This window comes from Nannobrachium achirus, assembly GCF_963921795.1.
Source record: "Nannobrachium achirus genome assembly, chromosome: 2".
Lineage (NCBI taxonomy): Eukaryota > Metazoa > Chordata > Actinopteri > Myctophiformes > Myctophidae > Nannobrachium > Nannobrachium achirus.
The window spans coordinates 1,098,892-1,117,004 of NC_137811.1; the positions used below are offsets into that span (position 1 = coordinate 1,098,892).

The 18,113-nt window shown below is 42.5% G+C and overlaps 1 protein-coding gene and 1 pseudogene across 2 annotated transcripts; one reads left to right on the forward strand and one right to left on the reverse strand.

Moving 5' to 3' along the window:
• Positions 1-2,395: 2,395 nt before the first annotated feature.
• LOC308308512 (nuclear factor 7, ovary-like) lies at positions 2,396-10,686 on the forward strand (annotated as a pseudogene). Its single transcript has 3 exons — positions 2,396-2,419; positions 5,136-6,058; positions 10,502-10,686. The product of its transcript is annotated as a nuclear factor 7, ovary-like (transcript).
• Positions 9,947-12,914, reverse strand: lnc.lemp (lncRNA encoded micropeptide). Its single transcript, XM_080747035.1, has 2 exons — positions 12,732-12,914; positions 9,947-10,659 (listed from the first exon to the last, which is right to left on the reverse strand). Exon 1 carries the CDS (start codon positions 12,903-12,905, stop codon positions 12,735-12,737), a length of 171 nt encoding a protein of 56 aa, XP_080603161.1. The 5' UTR covers positions 12,906-12,914; the 3' UTR covers positions 9,947-10,659; positions 12,732-12,734.
• Positions 12,915-18,113: the final 5,199 nt, after the last annotated feature.

Below are 18,113 nucleotides of genomic sequence, written 5' to 3' on the forward strand. Positions count from 1 at the left end.
TGAAAACGGCATTCATGGTCTGGAGAGGGCACTTTTTACAGACGGGTAAAAGGGAAGGGGCTCAAGCCCCCTCTGATGTTTACATCAAAGGGGGCATGCCTGGAGTCAAATCATGAGACATGGACTAAAGCAAAATACAATCTCACAGCTGAAAGATATTGTATGGCCAAGTCCCATTATGCAATTTGTGAAACCGTGTGAAAGGAGCCCCTACAATAGCTCTGTTTCCTAAACAATTAACACAATATGTTCGTAAAATCATACTTTAGTAATATTGTACCTGCTCTTCTACATACTGCCTATGTATTAACTATGGTGCTGATTACTGAAGCTGGCTTAATATGTCTTCAATTAAAATAAAAAACAATGCACTTACCTTTTCATAGTGAAAATATTTAAAGGAGCTATAGTCAACCTTTTCTAGAAAAAACGGACGCTAAAATACAAATAATGTTTCGAAAATATTTTATAAAAAATTAAGCTGTGTTTCTATTCAAAAATGACCACAAAAAGCATAACATAATGATAAAATAATCATTTTGGCCATTGTCAGGCCGACTTTGCTTACATCCCTTATCAATCCATAGAAGAGGGATGTAAACACAAAGTCAGCCTGACAATGGCCAAAATGATTATTTTATTGCGACCGTCAGGTCGCATTTACTATCAAAACCTCCACCGGCTGTCTGTCCGTCCGTCAGTCTGTCTGTCACGTCACACTTTTGCCCTACTCATATCTCCGCCATCGTTGCCCTTATCCATGTGAAATTTTCCACACACACTCCTTGCCTGCCAAACCACAACCTTCAGGACCCCCGGACCTCCACGGACCCCCTGCCACCGCCGCCAAATAGTGCAAAAATTACCAAATCAACACCCCAACTGGGCTGCTCACGGGGAATTCACGGGGACCACCGACTCCTGCTGCTCCAACAGTCCTTCACCTTCATTGGTTTAACTTTGCTCCACCCCCTCCCCTCATTGGCCAAAACTTTATTTGGCTTTACTCATCAACTGTTTGTCGTACAAGCTGGTGGGTGGTGTCAATTGACTTGATTAAGAGTCCTTCACTTTAATTGGTTTTACTTGGCCCCGCCCCCTCCTCTGATTGGCCCAAACTTTATTTGCCTTTATTCATTAACTGTTTGTCGTACACACTTGTGGGTGCTGTCGATTAACTTCATTATGAGTCCTTCACCTTAATTGGTTTAACTTTGCCCCGCCCACTCCTTTGATTGGCCGAAACTTTATTTGGCTTTACTCATCAACCGTTTATCCTACAAACTTGTGGGTGGAACCAATGGCACTTACAGGCCTCTTTGTGTACTGTGACCTGACGGTCGCTTATCTCCCGGAGTCTTACTGGTCATTATGTTATGCTTTTTGTGGTCATATTTGAATAGAAACACATATATGAAGCTTCATCTTTTTTATAAAATATTTTAGCGTCCGTTTTCAAGAAAAACTTTGACTATAGCTCCTTTAGTGGAAATACAAGTTTAGCACTGTTTAGCAGTGAACCCTTAAATCAGAATTTGACAGCATCTCATCAAATAGAATTAATTAATATTAAAACCCTCATGTTTGACCAGTGCTTCCTGCTATGACACTCACTGTCTGAGCAAATGGAAATGTTATTACTGGAGTTCATATTATTATGATAGTCATGCCATGTGCAGCCAGCGTTTAGGACTTTCTGTTTGGTACTTTGGTGACACTATGTGGTGACTGCCTGGTGGTACAGTTTAGCAAACCATAGTCTGTCCCATGACACAGACAGACACCACAGAATGGCTTTGGCAAATCTAAATTATTCATGACAAAGTATACAATACGTTATGTTTTGTATGTTAAGGTCACGCATATAACGGTAGAAAAAAAGAACTGTAACTCGTACACATATTGTAGCCTACATAGTAAAACAACATACGTCAACTTCAAACAAAAGCAAAAGCACTGCACAACTGAAAATTCACCTCAAACATACCTCTTTGGCTGCATCCAAATAGGACTGAATGATGGTGCCAAAATGAAATGAAATGTGAATTATTTTGACATTTAAACTTTGACCAAAACAAACTTTCTGCTCGCGCTTCACGTCGTCTTCAAAATGTTAGGTGTAACCACTAACATGTCCCTCTGACAACATATGCTATAGAAAGAGTTCCGTGTGAATAAACATAAAAACACTTCCTGCACACAAAACCAGAGCCTTCGCTCTTAACAAACCTAATAAATATTACATCAAATACTGACATAATATTTTAACAACAAAGGATAGCCTACAGTATAAAAACAGGCATTACTAGTAGTGAACTGATAATTAGCTACATTTACAACATGTCTTATTCATAGACAAATGTGCTTCTAAATCACTGCCTAGATCTCTACCAGCATGAAACTTATTGGACAATTCAAAGTAAGACTTGATTTAGCTAGTTTAGTTTGAATGGTTATATGATATGTTTCTTGGGAAGTGTTTTTGTTTCGTTGACACTGTGTGGGAGGAGGAGTTGTTAGTTAGCCGCAAATTGCAACAATAGATTTTATTTTAATCGGATGAATCTAGGGTTGCAATACCTCCCATAGGGATCCAATGCATCAAAACGTTTTTTTGCTATCTGATTGTATTAAACGACTTCAAACTCACCAATATTGTGGCTCTATGGAAAGCTTGGAATTTACTCTTGCTATCTGCAAAGTGTTTGTTTCTGAAAAATCCACCGTAGAATTGTTAAGATTTATTTTCTGTCAAGAAATCCGAGCAGACATGGTTTATTTTCTAAGTGTTGAACTTCGGAAGCGCTCATCTTCCATTACGCAGCGTCCCGCTGCCTCCTGCATTATCTGACATTCAGAACCAGGTGGTAGGACCGCTGAGTGACTTCCCACAAGCGATTCCAAACTCCAGCACTTAGAAGAAATAATCACCTGAAGCCAATTTCTTGATAGAAAGTAGCTCCTAACATGTCTACAGTGAATTTTTCAGAAACAAACACTTTGCAGATAGCAAGAGTAAATTCCAAGCTTTCCATAGAGCCACAATATTGGTGATTTTGACGTAGTTTAATACAATCAGATAGCAAAAAAAAACGTTTTGATGCATTGGCTGCCTATGGGAGGTATTGCAACCCTAGATTCATCCGATTAAAATAAAATCTAGTGTTGCAATTTGCGGCTAGTTGTTAGTTATGTTTCTGAATCAGCCCGGAACTAATAAGTGTGGTGTCAGTGCAGTTAGGCCCTAACTGCAGGGGGACACTAGTCTGGGATCACTTCACTTTTCGAGGTTTGATCCGGTCGGGAAAGGAAACCACTTTATGTCATGTTGTAGTACTCAAAGGACTACAATTTCCCGGAACTATCAAACCGGATTCAGTTTTAACCCAAAATAATTCCCCTGCGCTCAAGGACATACTTTCATGGCCTACCTAATAAACCCCTTGATGCGGAGTAGTTTTGCTTTTGAAAAATGTGTTTGGATATGCATCTTTTATTCCAACTCGTAGATTATATGAGATACTTTAATGGTCTCCTGTGGAAATAAGCTTAGTCTTTTCATGGATCTCCTTTTAGTAGACCTTGTACCAGTGAACTGTACCGTCATGAAACTGTACCTTTTCCTATGCAAACTTCTAATAAAGTCTTCAATCAATCAATCAAAAGCGACTGGCAAGACCACACTAGGCTACTCCAGCATCTTAAACACAAAACAAAGCGACGCCACTTCTTCGGCTTGTGGTTTCCGCCTAGACCGGATCAAACCGCCCGTTCGATCGAGGTTAAAAGGACCCTTATGGGTCCATTTGGTTCCATTTGTACACTGACCTGTAAAGGCCTCTCCATACTTCGACCGAAATGTTCGGTGAGTTGTGTTTTCCGACATGCAAATTTCCGAACTCTCGTTCGGTCCAATGCTTTTCAGAAGTCCTGAGGGATATCATTTTATGGTAGAAAAGGACCTTTTGACCGAAAACGGCGGTTTCGGTCGAAGTATGGAGGCCTTAAGGGTCCATTTGGAACCCCCTCGAGTAACCCAGAGGTGTGTAATACTGTGTGTGTGATTGTATTTGTTTATACTTTTCTTTAATGAAGGCTGTTTTATTGATTTATTTTCAAATATAGGAGGAGTTAAGGAATCAGAGCGTTGAGAGGGAACTGTTAAAATCCTCCAGGATCACAACCCTACCTGAGACAACAACGTAAACACACAGGTTGGTATTTACACTCCTCACTCGACAAATACACCAGGGCGGGGTTGCACCAGCTGTTACTAAGTTATAACGTAGCCTAGTTGTAACGTAAATGGCTTCTAAGTCAAGACTTACGCATTACTAAAATGTCAGGTGTTGCACCACACAAATTAGTTCTTACGTATCTCTAAGTAACAACTAAATATTTACACCACCCCTTGGGCAGCACTAAGTCTTTACTAAGTAACCTATCTCTATGGGAGAGTAGAGCAACTTCACTACTAACGTGGCAGACAGCATTATATCGGCTATTTAATTAATTCAACAATGAAACAACTCCATTCCTGATGCAGGACAGTAAATAGTTAGCATGGTTAATGCAAGGGACATTTTTCCCCTTGGTAATCAATAAAACTATAATACATATCAGATAGTGGCTTTCTACTGTCCTCATTCACTTCTTATCAAACCACTTTTTCCCCTTTTTACCTCAGTAATGGTGTTCTGAAGAACAATATACAGTATAATAATTATGTCTACAGGAAAAACACATGGAGTGAAGCTTTTCACTTATTACACTGACAGGTTCAGGTTTCACTACTCTGGGTTTATGCATGGGTTAAGTAGCCTCTGCCTCCCTCCTCTAATGTTTCCTGTTTATACTAATTACTAGGGGTGTAACGATATAGTAACTGTATCGAAATATCATTTTTAACTTAAACAATCGAAGTATATCGAAATGAAAACAGATAAAATCAAATCGTATCGTTTTATTTTATATCGTATCGAATCGGCAGTGCAAAGAATCGATTGTATCAATACTATCTATTTAGCATTGTATTTAGCATTTTAAGAAGAAAGGAGGGGTTTAATTACTTTTCCTTTCCATATAGCTACACTGGTCTATCCATAAATGTGTGTAATCTCTGTGTTCATGTCAAGGTGCAGGCCTTCATACAGGAGAGACAGAGAGCTTCAAAACGTAAGAGGTCTGAGGATCTCTGTAGTCTGCATGCTGAGAAACTCAAACTGTTCTGTCTGGAATGTCAACAGCTAGCGTGTGTTGTGTGTCGAGATTCTAAAAAACACACCAACCACAGTTTCAGACCCATCGATGAAGCTGCTCTGGATCACAAGGAGGAAGTCCAGAAATTACTGAAGCCTTTACAGGAGAAACTGAAGGAAAAGTAACCGAACAGCGAAACACGTTAAGGTCCAGGCCCGGCACACAGAGACACAGATTAAGGAACAGTTTAGGAAGATGCATCGGTTTCTACAAGAGGAAGAGGAGGCCAGCATCACTGCGCTGAGGGAGGAAGAGCAGCAGAGGAGTCAGATGATGAAGGAGAAGATTGAGGGTTTGAACAGAGACATATCAACCCTTTCAAACAACATCAGAGCCATAGAGGAGGAGCTGAGAGCTGAACACATCTCATTCCTGCAGAACTACAAGACCACTATGGAAAGAGCCCAGCTCAAACTGCAGGACCCACAGCCGGTCTCAGGACCACTGATAGACGTGACCAAACACCTGGGAAACCTGACCTTCAGAGTCTGGAACAAGATGAAGGACATTGTCTCCTACACTCCTGTCATTCTGGACCCCAACACTGCCCATCCAATTTACACCCTGTCTGATGATCTGACCAGTGTGAGAGGTGGAGAATGGCAGCAGCTTTCTGACAACCCAGAGAGGTTTGACGATGATAACTTAGTCCTTGGTTCTGAGGGCTTTAACTCAGGAAGTCAAAGCTGGGATGTTGAGGTTGGAGACAACACATGCTGGTTACTGGGTGTGTTAGCACAGTCGTACCCGAGGAAGGGAGACATAGGGGGTCAAGAGTGGAGCATGAGGTTACGTGAAGGTGAATACTCAGTAGCTGGCGAAGGAATGCTGTCATTCTCTGATCCTGATACTAACACACCTTCACTGAAACACTCTTTCCATACATTTACACTTGCGATGATACCGTCCCTCTGAAGCTGTTACCTGGGAAGATCAGTTTAACTGTGGAACAATGCAGTTAGACATGATGATGTATTTTATTACTATATTACTTAGAATCTCTATATATGAATGTGTTGGTCAATGACTGTTGCCTAAAGCAGTGATCGTCAAACCTTCTCATGTCAAGGACCCCCAAATTGATAGGTGTATTAGGTGCCAGGGACCCCCGTCCTCTAGAAGAGATTTATGTCTAAAAATTAAAAATTAATTACCTGACCTTCAGAGTCTGGAACAAGATGAAGGACATTGTCTCCTACACTCCTGTCATTCTGGACCCCAACACTGCCCATCCAATTTACACCCTGTCTGATGATCTGACCAGTGTGAGAGGTGGAGAATGGCAGCAGCTTTCTGACAACCCAGAGAGGTTTGACGATGATAACTTAGTCCTTGGTTCTGAGGGCTTTAACTCAGGAAGTCAAAGCTGGGATGTTGAGGTTGGAGACAACACATGCTGGTTACTGGGTGTGTTAGCACAGTCGTACCCGAGGAAGGGAGACATAGGGGGTCAAGAGTGGAGCATGAGGTTACGTGAAGGTGAATACTCAGTAGCTGGCGAAGGAATGCTGTCATTCTCTGATCCTGATACTAACACACCTTCACTGAAACACTCTTTCCATACATTTACACTTGCGATGATACCGTCCCTCTGAAGCTGTTACCTGGGAAGATCAGTTTAACTGTGGAACAATGCAGTTAGACATGATGATGTATTTTATTACTATATTACTTAGAATCTCTATATATGAATGTCTTGGTCAATGACTGTTGCCTAAAGCAGTGATCGTCAAACCTTCTCATGTCAAGGACCCCCAAATTGATAGGTGTATTAGGTGCCAGGGACCCCCGTCCTCTAGAAGAGATTTATGTCTAAAAATTAAAAATTAATTATTCAAAGAAAGTTGTGAGCTTTTTCAATATCCAACACATACGTTGATAGTTTGGTTTATATGATCGTGGTGCTGTATTAACTGCTTTTGCTGGGGACCCCATGAAACCCCCCCATGGAATAAACAATTTCACTGCAGACCATTATACTAATGCTGTACATTTTACTTTCATTTCATCTATCGTGCAAGGAACATTTTTTTATTGAACTAAAGTGTAATCAACTAGAACTGTCGCGGCGGCTGTGCCGCCGCTCCATTCCTAGGACTTCGCGCCCTCCGGGCGCTCAGGCAGGACTGCTCTATATTTAATCATTGATGCTTGTCTTGTAGCGGGGACTCTGCTGCCGTGCTCTGCACTCACTTGTGGAGGCAGCAGCAGCAGCTGCACGTGCAAACACAGTGGTGTCAAATTTCTCTCTCTCTCTCTCTCTCTCTCTCGCTTGCCCGCCCCCCCTCCCCTGTTGCCTCCTCTCTCTCGTGCTTAGAGAATGAGCGGACGGCATAGGGTTATGGGCGGTATTCCTTACCGTCCTGACGACTACCTATACGACTACCTATGCGACTACCTATGAGTTGGAGTGGATGTAAAGGGGGCGTGGACGGGCTTGGAAGTGGGATGCTGCAATAAGCCCATTGTAAATATAAGATAGGAAAAAACAAGTCATTTTGGGGTGAACTACTCCTTTAACCACAGTATTTGAGTAAAAGTACTAGACACTTTCCATCACCAATAGAAGGTATGCGCCTGACATCATCATCATACCCGGAAGTTAAGCGGGAACGCCTACCGAGTGGCAAAAAACTACTTTCTGGCCTTGACAGCCCATACATCCAAACAGAAAAGTCCTATGTGATTGCATTAAACAATGTTAAATGTTAAACTCACTCACTCGATTTGCCACTCGATGAGCCATTCACTTTATGCATGCGCATACCCTCTATTGCAGTGTTTCTCAACTACTGTGCCCGGGGACCTTTGGTGTGCCCCTGAAAAGGGTCAAGTGTGCCCCTTGAAACTGCTTGAAAGCCAGTATTGTATTTATCATTTTAAAAATGATTTAAACTAGTGAAAACAGCCGATCTACAAGCACACAACGCCTCGCACCGCAAGGCGTTGTGTGCTTGTAGATCTGCTGTTTTCACTACTGTTGTGCGACAGCCTTGTATGATGAAGCAGGGCTTTACTTGCGAAGAAACGTACACACATGAAACTTGGAGATACAAGGTTTCTTCCCGACAGTGACGATATTTACACCCCCGTATTATGTTGGTGTGCCCATGGATTCTTGGGACATGAAAAGTGTCGCCCATGCAGAAAAAAGGTTGAGAAACACTGCTCTATTGTCTCACTGCTATCTACATGGATAGTGTATGACAGATTCATTCTCTTTGCTTTCTTTTGATTTTTGCACATAAAAATGTACACACTCATGAACAGTGGTGCAATGGTGATTCAATGCTTGGGGGGTGGCGAACGTCTCTCAACACCTACTATTACAGGTCTATTGATAAGCATATAGGCTTGTTTCATGTGTGAACTTGGGGTGGTGCGAGACCCCGGCTCAGAAAAGATATGGGTCGCCGGGGGCTCGCGACCCAAGAATACGGCAACACTGGTCATGAATGTTGCAAGAGCCATTTGAGCCATGTTGTTTTTTTCGTATTTAATGACGTCACTGCAGTGCAGGGCATGGTCAAAGCCAAGGTTGACAGGGTTTCAGGGTATTTAATCCAGAGCCAACCATTGGAGAGGTGTGCCATTGCGGGGGCAGAAAACAGCACCCACGGTCACGTGGTTAATGTCATGTAACTCGAAATAGTGACAAATGTCCACAGACTCCAATGCATTGTGAACTTCAGGTTCAGCGCTTTGTCACTATTCGCCAATAGAAGTCGTATGTAGAAGACCTGGTCTGATGAAGTGAACGGAGGCGGTGCAACTCTCCAATGCATGGCTCTGATTTAACCCTGTCCCTAATCACAGTGATTCTCAACCTTGTCAGGCTGTGACCCCCAAAATAATCATATTTGAACTGGGGACCCCCCACCCTGACGAGCACTTGGAATTGTGTAAGTTGGCATTACATTTGTTTTTACTCAATCTATACCATTGTGAAAATAGCCGATTGTTGCAAGGCGTTGTAGATTGAAGCATGTAGATTGTCTATTTTCACAATTTCTGTCTCTAATATTTGATAATTTCACCAATGTTTGACCAGAGGTACTACAAATTTCTTCAAAGTCCTTAAATCGTCACTTTAGAAATGTGTAGATACCCTGTATAAACTTATGTATGTTGGTCTGTTTAGTGAGTGAGAAAACAATGTCAACACTTAAGCTAAACATCTGGGGACCCCTCAAAATAATTTGGGGACCCCTCAGGGGGTCCCAACCCACAGGTTGAGAACCATTGCCTTATCACACTATTGACATACTGTATCAATATGATTGCCCGGTCCAATGGAATGCCATTTTATTGATATTAATAGAAAGATACGACATTCTGAAAAACATTAGAAAACATGTATTTATTTAGAAATATTCTGGCATAGAAGAGCTGTTGTTCCAGTGAATAATATCCAACTGGTTTACTCCCATTCCTTTTGATCTTGATGGCAAAAAAAAAAAAAAAAGTAAAGTTCCACCAGTTTCAGCTTTAGAGTTCAGAGACAGGGGAGAAGTTGACTGTGGCCTCGTGCCTTTTCTATTTCAGAGAATAGATATCAGACCTTTTTCCATTTCAGAACATACATATTAGACCTTTTTCCACTCAGAAGATAAATACACGACCCTTTTCCATTTTCAGAATATAGACATCAATACGAACACATATTGATGGGGGGGGGGGGGGGGGGTACAAGGAGTGTTCAGGGGTAGTGGCTCAGAGGTAGAGCGGCAGGATGGAGAATCGCAAGGTTCCCAGTTCGATCCCGGGCTCCCCCAGAGTTAGTGTCGAAGTGTCTTGCCCCAATTGCTCCCCAGTCCCGATGTGCAGGTTGGTGCCTTGCATGGTTTCCTCTGCCATTGGTGTGTGAATGTGTGTGTGAATGGGTGAATGCACAATCTATGTGAAGCGCTTTGGAATAAAACACCATATAATGCACCTTTTACCATTGGGTGGGAGGAGTAGGACAGAGGCTATAGTCTATGCCCTCCCTGGCAGGTGAGTGAGTCAGTAGGATACAACAGCAGTGACAACACACTATAATGAGTGTGGGGAGAAAATAACAACTAAATTGGGGAGAAAGGGAGAGGGTAGACATCAGACCTTTTTTTCATTTCTGAAGGTAGATATAAATTAGACGATAGGTAGTAGGTAGTAGTCAGAACTAATGGATGGATTGCAGGTAGGTAGGCAGGTGTGGACAGATTGCAGGTAGGCACTGCAGGCAGGTATGGATGGATTGCAGGTAGGCAGGCAGATGTGGATGGATTGCAGAAAGCCTCAGTCCACTGTGGGAAGAAGAGCAGACACAGGAACACTGGTCTAGTGCTGCCGGGCTGCAACACCTGCAACGGCCAGCAGAGGTCAGCACCTCCCCACTCCACTGACATCAGGCAGTCATTCCTGGATGTGGGAGACAAAACCCTGTAAATAACCTTTTCACCCCTGAATTACATTTATAGCAGCGTACATTTATGTCATATTTACATACAGTAGGTAAACATGGTAAACATTTCCCCATAAGATACAGTATGTCATGAGAAGAATTCCATTATAGGACAGATTGAAAATCAAACACTTGAGCCAGTATCCAATAGTATCCAATAGTATCCATACCGTATATTCTAGGCTAGGGGAACATTCACCTGAAAGGCTAGATGTGTGAGTATTTTCCTTGCTCATTGTACTGTAAGTCGCTCTGGATAAAGAGCGTCTGATAAATGCCTACACATTTTAATGTCATGACCATAACAGCACATAGTGTACTGTACAGTATGTTATCAGGTTGTGGCATGGTTAAACATTGTTGTGTGAGTTAGGGGTTATATTATGCAATCAGCCCCCACCCTCTCCCTCTCCCTCAGCAACAAGAAAATGAACAATACAAATGAGTTCATTACTAATTCAATGTCAAACATATTATGTGATGGCATTTGATCTGACTGACTGTCCCCAGGTCCCAACATAATAATTACTGATATTATTTGTACGGTTAATGTCCAGTAGACAAAAGACAGACACAAACTTAAATTCATGCTAAGTAGAGGGGATTACTTCTGAACGGTCACCAGCACTTTCGCCTATAACATATTCGCCTACACGCATTTGGTCCTTTCGCCTGGCATTTTCGCCTTGGAGGAGAGTCTTTTCACCTACCTGTCTGAGCCATTTCGCCTACCCTCAATTCTGCTGTCAGACTGTCCATGTTTGCAAATTATCTCTTTGTCATTTAAATATTATAGTGACTGTGACAGTGGTGTCAAGTGAATCTAACAGTTTATTTGACATTTATTATTTACGTCACATTTTATTCCTAAAAAATGGCAAAATAGTTTTTTATGCCTGTTGACAGGCAAGGTTGATTCTATAGGCTATTTAGGTGTAGCATATATCTTATATAGACCTATATAGGCTAATAGCCTACATATATATTTTGTATAGCCTAATGTTAAAACAATATAGGCCTACAATACTGTTCATTTTACAATACTGTTCAATACTGCTCCAAAGAATGTGTAGTATCGGGACATGGATTAATTAATTATTTGGGCGCACCTGATTCCAATAGCTCTGTATTTATGTGATTACTATGGACTGCATAGGATAGCCGTGTGTAGGTTTTGACATGTAACACCACTGTCACAGTCACTATAATATTTAAATGACAAAGAGATAATATGAAAACATGGACAGTCTGACAGCAGAATTGAGGGTAGGCGAAATGGCTCAGACAGGTAGGTGAAAAGACTCTCCTCCAAGGCGAAAATGCCAGGCGAAAGGACCAAATGCGTGTAGGCGAATATGTTATAGGCGAATATGCCTGACACCCTTCTGAAAATATGTGTTGTTTTAGTAGTCAATGAGTACCATCATGTTATGTTATTATACCTGGGCCTTGTGTTTCGTCTTTGCCCTGTATATATATAGAGAAAGAAACCACACCTCCTGCCATGCCCTATGTGCCCTCAGCCCACCTATATGTATCGGCAAGCCTGACCTTGTAATAATAATAATATTCAAGCTCAACATATCTGCTTTTTGTTGTATCTAAATTGACTTAAAGTGGCAAAAGTAAAAGTGCAAAATCTTACTATTAAACTAACTAGTAGGCTAACTAAAGTTTTCAAATAAATGTAGTGACAGCTGTGGCACAATATTTGGATCCAAGATGTGGTGGAGTAGAAGTAAAAGTATTGGAAATTCGTAATACTTGAGTAAAGTACAAATACCTCAAAACTGTGCCTACTTTGTTACGTATACTGTACTAGATTGGGATCAAGTTGCTTTGCAAGTTGCTGATCCGGTCTGGGTCCATACCGGATACAGAAATATTTCTTGCGTGCATGTGTGCGTGTAAATAACCGGATACAGTGGGCGGGCTATAGACCGGATCCCACTGGTTCATTCAGAAACCAGGCTTCCCGCGGGTCCTGCGGAGAGCACGCTGAAGCGAGGTTACTTTACTTTGTACCTACCGTTCAGGCCAGGTCCAGTTTCTTCTGCGTCTGGGCCAGCTTGTCCTGCAGCCTCTTCTTCCTCCAGTCTAAGAACTGTCTCCTCATGCGGTTGGCCTGCCAGCCGGACAAGAAGCCCAGGCCGAACGATAACAACACCGCTACGGTCAGCGTCCTCTCCGACACGTCGGCCATGGTGTTCACCTCTAGCTTGTCTTCTTAGTTATGTTGGCAGATCTAAGCTAGTAAATCTAAGACATCCGGTGGTCGATCTCTTCAGAATAAGAGTATGCCCTGATACCCCTAAAGAGCTCAGAGTTGTTCTTCACATGGGCACAATACTGTTGGCCAATTGATTATAAATGCATGTTTATTTATTCAGCTTTAAAAAAGAGTAAAGAAATCCCATCATTATAATTAGCATGTCTCTGTACTTTTGGTATGTAGGCTACATATGCATGTCTGCCTGGATACGGAAAGAACTACTGGAGAAGAGGCCTGCATGCGGCTGCTCTCGCTCACCTTTTGTTGACCTAAAACCTACCTAGCAAAAAAATATATGTGACGGTCAATATTAAAAATCTATAACACAAGGGTCTTCAACAGGGGGTCCACGATAGGGGGTCCTCAGAGTTACTACAGGGGGTCCTCCAAATCTCTGTGTGATATTTGTTCTCCTATATTAAGCATTTGAACCCTATCGTCCATATTCGAGAACTTTAACCAAAAATAGCAGATCTACAAGCTCGCAGCGCGAGGCGTTGTGAGCTTGTAGATTTGCTATTTTAAGCAAAGAGGTGTAGAGGGGGAAAAAGGGAAGACTAAGTACAGAGTGAAAGGTCAAGTTTATTAAGTATTGACGGTCCAAGTGGTTAAATATCTGAAAACACACATTGACATGAATCCAAAATACACTGATGATCGTGCTGTCAAACAGTGAAACTATATGGAATCTATGAACAGGTTGTGGGGGTCCCTGCTTCATCTCTCTCTCAACTAAGGGGTCCTTGGCCTAAAAACTTTGAAGACCCCTGCTCTAACAGGAAACCAAGATCCAATCCGGGGTTATGAATTGAAGAGGAAAGTTACATAGTGCTACTTTTAGATTTAAAAATAGCAATATAAAAAATGCACTGTTACTAGTAAAAAGCTTGAATACACATTTTTACTTCAGTAAAAGTGCACAAGAACGAAACTTACAGTGCCGATGTAAAAGTACAAACGATTTAAACTTCAAATAATTGTAGAGGATTCAAAAAAGTAGGCTAAAATAGGTAGATTGGATACTTTTTAGTACCACGTTTAGTACCACTTTCACACCACTCTACCCAGGTCCTTGTAGTGGAAAACCTGGCTCAAGTGGGCGGTGTGGTGTGGTGTTGGGCCTGTGGAAAAGGGGAGAGGGCGCAGAGAACGGTGCCGGACACGTGGTTCATGTAACTTGAAATAGTGACAAACGCCCATAGACTCCAATATTCTGTGAACTTCCGGCTCAGCGCTTTGTCACTATTTGCCAATAGAAGTCATATGTACAAGATCTGATGGAGTGAACGGAGATGGCGCAAATCTCCTCTGATAATAGACCATTTTCGACTGCAGCTTTAGCTCCACACCACACCACACCACACTACACCACACCACACCGCACCACATAAAAATATCGACATTTTCCTTTACACAAAAGTACCCCTATCGGTAAGAAACGACCCTTTTAACTGTGATTATAATGCAATATACATTTGTATTACAACTATCCTAAATTATAATACACTATAATGGATTAATGTATTACTATGATAATTATAATACACTATAATACATTATAATAGTGGTTATAACACAATATAATCTATTATCATGTGTAAATGAAAAGTCAGTGAGTGATCAATCATTATGAAGTGTTTGGCCCTGTTTGGCCTAGCTCAGACCTACTCTAGACTGGATACTTTTTAGTACCATGTTTAGTACCACTTTCACACCACTCTACCCAGGTCCTTGTAGTGGAAAACCTGGCACAAGTGGGCGGTGTGGTGTGGTGTGGAGTGGTGTGGAGTGGGGTCTGTGGAAAAGGGGCTATTTAACCCTGTCCCTAATCAGTTTTTGACTGTGATTCATGAAAGCAGTTCTGTATGAGTTGACTGACTGTTTATTTATTTATTTATTTATTTATTCATGCTGAAAGGACAGACAAGCGACAGAGAATAAATATGATTTATTACCAACCTAGCCTCGGTACCCAGGCTTTTTTTTATTTTTCAGCAGGGAATGTGAATCCGCCCCTCTGGACCAAAATCGTCCTGTGTTAGGGCAGGCTATTACATCAGTTTGTTTTGAGCACACCCGTCTGAGCTTATTCCCTGGCCGTGGGCATCCAGTAGTGCCAGAGTATAGGAATTTGACACTACAAATGTGTTTAATTGCGACCGTCAGGTCGCCAGTTACTATGAAAAGCTCCTCCGTCTGTCCGTCACGTCAAGTCACATTTTTGCCCCTACTCTTATCTCTGGCACCGTTGGCCCTATCAATGCCAAACTTTGCACACACACTCCTTGGATAGGGATGGGTATCGAGAACCGGTTCTCGTTGAGAACCGGTTGCCCGTGGTTCGGTTCCATGGAATCGTTAGCCAACGTCCTTAACGATTCTGCTATCGATTCCTGCATATGCGCGATGACATCACACACGCGCCGCGCTGCCTTGTTTAGACGCAGGCTCAGCCAACATGTTGTCTAAACAGAGGCGTTCTAAAGTCTGGCTGTATATTTCACGAGAATGTTCATGTTTTGATAATGAGGCGTCAGCTTTCAAAGTTAAGTTGTTACTCAAGCTCACTCTATTAACGGACAAGTCTCCCGCCGAGCTAGAGTGCCCAAAAAAGTTTGTTTTGCAAGCCCGCCTGCCGCCGCCTCCCACGTTCTAACTACAAAACGCGCTACATGTCCAATGTGCTCCGTGTTGCTAAATGCTCCCCTATATCACATGAAGAAAGAAAAGTATGTAAATCCTTTGATCCAAACTGTTGAAGACAGTGCTTTAGCTGTGTACAGCAGCAGCTCCGTGAGCTTCAGCGAGAGAGTAGGCTACAGATCGAGTAGGCTACAGGGGCGCTGGAACAGCCTGGAAGGGGGGTGCTGAGGGTGTTTCCAGGGGCGGTGCAAGGGGGGGTGCTTTTTTTTTTTTTTTTTTTTGATAATTATATACACACAGAGCTATATTAAAACAATAATGTACTTGACTTTGGGGAATACACTATGTTGAAACAAGGTGTTTGATTATCACATGGTCACCTTGCCACCTCCGGTTGGAAGGGAAGTTGAATTTAAATTTTGTTTTCAAATAAATCCCACTTTGATGGCACAACAAAGTCTATTTATTTGAGAACTAGATCTGTCTGTAGGCTCATTGTTGCAAACTAACACCATTGTATATGGGGAATAAAAAACTGTAGAAAACCATTACAAAAATAATACCCGATGTTGTAGTGTGCGTGAGTGAGTGACTGTGTGTGTGCATGCGTGCTGTGTGTTGCACTGTGTGCTAAAATAACTAATAAACAGTTACTTGTTACACCGTTGTGTGGGAAATAAGCACCCAAAACAGTAATAAAAATAACCCAAAACCTCTCTAGAAAAAGAAGAAAAGGAGTGGAGGAGGTAGAAAAGACTATTGGCCACTATTTCTGACCAGCTGAGAATCGATAAGAGAATCGATAAGGAATCGAATCGATAAGCAGAACCGGAATCGGAATCGGAATCGTTAAAATCTTAACGATACCCATCCCTATCCTTGGATGGCCCTGATTTCTCACATGGCCCTCTTCAAGCGCCACCATCAGGCCGACTTTTGCCAAACACATTTTTGGCGATTACGATTTTGACCTAAAATCACAGTACATAGTATCTCTAAAGTCATGTCATCAACACGGATCTGTCCCATTTCCCACATTCAAATCAAATCAAATCAAATCAAATCAAATCAAATCAAATCAAATCTTATTTATAAAGCACATTTACAACAACAAAATTGCCCAAAGTGCTGTACATGGAGGCATCAATGCGCAACAAAACCTGTGTAACAATCACAGGGCATAGGGAAGAACATAAAAGCAGATAAGGCAGATAAAATAAATATACAGAAAAAATTAAACAGCATTGAAAGCTACAGAGAATAAATGTCTTTAAGAGAGATTTAAAAAACCCAATTGACTGAGCAGTCGCTTATCTCCCGATTAGGGAGTCTTACTGGCAGTGGCGTCAGTTCAGAAAAAGCTACGGTATGGCAACATGACTGGTGTCTTGCACGCGCGCGAGAAGTACATTTTATTTCATTTAAATTTTTTCGGTTGTTCAAGTGCAGCTAAACTTGTCATGTTAGTAAACTTGCCACAATTAACAATAATGCATTGCACCTGTGCAGCTGACTTGCGGAACCTGGGAATATACCATTCTGTCAAGATGTGGAGAATATAATTGCGACCGTCAGGTCGCATTTACTACCAAAACCTCCACGGCTGTCTGTGGGTCAGTCAGTCCGTCACACTTTTGCCCTGCTCATATCTCCACAACCGTTGCCCCCATCCATGCCAAATTTTGCACACACACTCCTTGACTGCCAAACTACAACCTCCAAGGACCCCCGCAGCCCCAGGGACCCCCAGGTCCCTGGGGGACCCCCAGATGTAAAAAATGACCAAATGTGGTCACACGTCACACGTCACACTTTTTCCCTGCTCATATCTCCGCAACCGTTGACCCGATCCATGCCAGATTTTGCACACACACTCCTTGCCTGCCAAACTACAACCTCCAAGGACCCCCCCCCCCCCAGCCCCAGGGACCCCCAGGTCCCTGGGGGACCCCCATATGTAAAAAATGACCAAATGTGCAAAAATGACCAAATGACCACCCCAACGGGCCTGCTCACGGGGAATTCCCGGGGACCACCGACTCCTGGTGCTCCAGAACGGATGCAAAAGTGGCCTCATGGTGGCGCTAGAAGAGGGCCATGTGAGAAATGAGGGGTGGGGTCTCCGCGCCGGCAAGGCGGACGAATAGGTACCGGCCCCGGCTGTCCCGGTCGCTCCTAGCCGGAGTTACGGCATTTTATGTGAGCTGCAGTGTAGGGGGTCCTCCACTGGGGGCGCCACCACTTTTGCATCCGTTCTGGAGCACCAGGAGTGGGTGGTCCCCGGGAATTCCCCGTGAGCAGCCCCGTTGGGGTGGTCATTCAGCATGTCTACACTCATGTCATCAACATGGATCAGGAAGATTTTGGAAAAACAAATTTTAGCCCTATTTGTGGAGATAAGCCACCTACGGTCGCTTATCTCCCGATTAGGGAGTCTTACTGGTTATAATACCTTGTTAAAATGACCCATTTTGTAAAATTTTGCATTATAGTTAT

Bases quoted from the DNA above. Each gene is read 5' to 3' on its own strand.
- lnc.lemp (XM_080747035.1), bottom strand. From the start codon at position 12,905: ATGGCCGACGTGTCGGAGAGGACGCTGACCGTAGCGGTGTTGTTATCG.